This window comes from Cornus florida, unplaced genomic scaffold (genome assembly GCF_030987335.1).
Source record: "Cornus florida cultivar Cherokee Brave unplaced genomic scaffold, ASM3098733v1 CherokeeBrave_3.0.0_Hap2_Chr06, whole genome shotgun sequence".
In the NCBI taxonomy this organism is placed as follows: Eukaryota; Viridiplantae; Streptophyta; class Magnoliopsida; order Cornales; family Cornaceae; genus Cornus; species Cornus florida.
Genome location: NW_026775576.1, coordinates 4,196,206 through 4,197,262, shown reverse-complemented (window position 1 = coordinate 4,197,262; position 1,057 = coordinate 4,196,206). Strand labels below are relative to the sequence as shown.

General features: G+C 37.1%; 1 protein-coding gene across 1 annotated transcript; it reads left to right on the top strand.

Moving 5' to 3' along the window:
* The first annotated feature begins 295 nt into the window (after positions 1-295).
* LOC132313801 (uncharacterized mitochondrial protein AtMg00810-like) lies at positions 296-739 on the top strand. Its single transcript, XM_059812746.1, has one exon. It carries the CDS (start codon positions 296-298, stop codon positions 737-739), a length of 444 nt encoding a protein of 147 aa, XP_059668729.1.
* The last annotated feature ends 318 nt before the right edge of the window (positions 740-1,057 follow it).

Below are 1,057 nucleotides of genomic sequence, written 5' to 3'. Positions count from 1 at the left end.
TGATGGATGCAATCACATTTCGTTTCTTGATCAGTTTGACAATCTCAGAAGCACTGGATATGCGTCTGATGGACATGGTTACAACTTATTTATATGGATCACTAGATAGTGACATATATATGAAAATCCTTAAAGGATTTAAAATGCTTAAAACAAATAGCTTGAAACCACGTACTATGTATTCAATCAGGCTACAACGATCCTTATACGGATTGAAACAATCAGGACGCATGTGGTACAATCGACTCAGTAAGTATTTACTAAAAGAAGGATATGTGAATAATCAAGTTTGTCCATGCATTTTCATGGATTTGACATTATAGCTGTATATGTTGACGATCTAAATCTTGTGGGAACTCTTGAAGAGCTCACCACGACTGCTAATTATTTAAAGAAAGAATTTGAAATGAAAGATCTTGGTGGAACAAAATTTTATCTCGGCCTGCAGATCAAACATTTACCAAGTGGAATTCTTTTCAATCAGTCAACATATACTGAAAAAGTCTTGAGGCGCTTTTATATGGATAAAGCTCACCCCTCGAGTTCTCTAATGATTGTCCGATCACTTGATGTTAAGAAAGATCATTTTCGTCCTCAAGAAGAAGGCGAAGAAATTCTTGGTCCTGAAGTACCATATTTTAGTGCAATCGGTGCTCTAATGCACCTTGCAAATTGTACTAGACCTGATATAGCATTTGCAGTCAACTTACTAGCACGATATAGTTCTGAACCAACTTGAAGACATTGGAATGGGGTCAAACACATTATGCGTTACCTTCGGGGAATGACTGATATGAGGTTGTTTTATTCAAGAAAATTAAAGCCCCAGTTAATCGGATATGCAGATGCAAGTTATCTTTTTGACCCACATACAGCCCGATCACAAACAGGGTACTTGTTTACTTGTGGTGATACTGCTATATCATGGCGATCTATGAAATAGACCATGACTGCAACTTCCTCAAATCACTTTGAGATACTCGTAATTGATGAAGCAGGTAGAGAGTGTGTTTGGTTGAGGTCTATTATACAACATATTCGAGAATCATGTGGACTC

Excerpts from the sequence above, each read along its gene's own strand:
- LOC132313801 (XM_059812746.1), top strand. The coding sequence starts at position 296 with ATGCATTTTCATGGATTTGACATTATAGCTGTATATGTTGACGATCTA.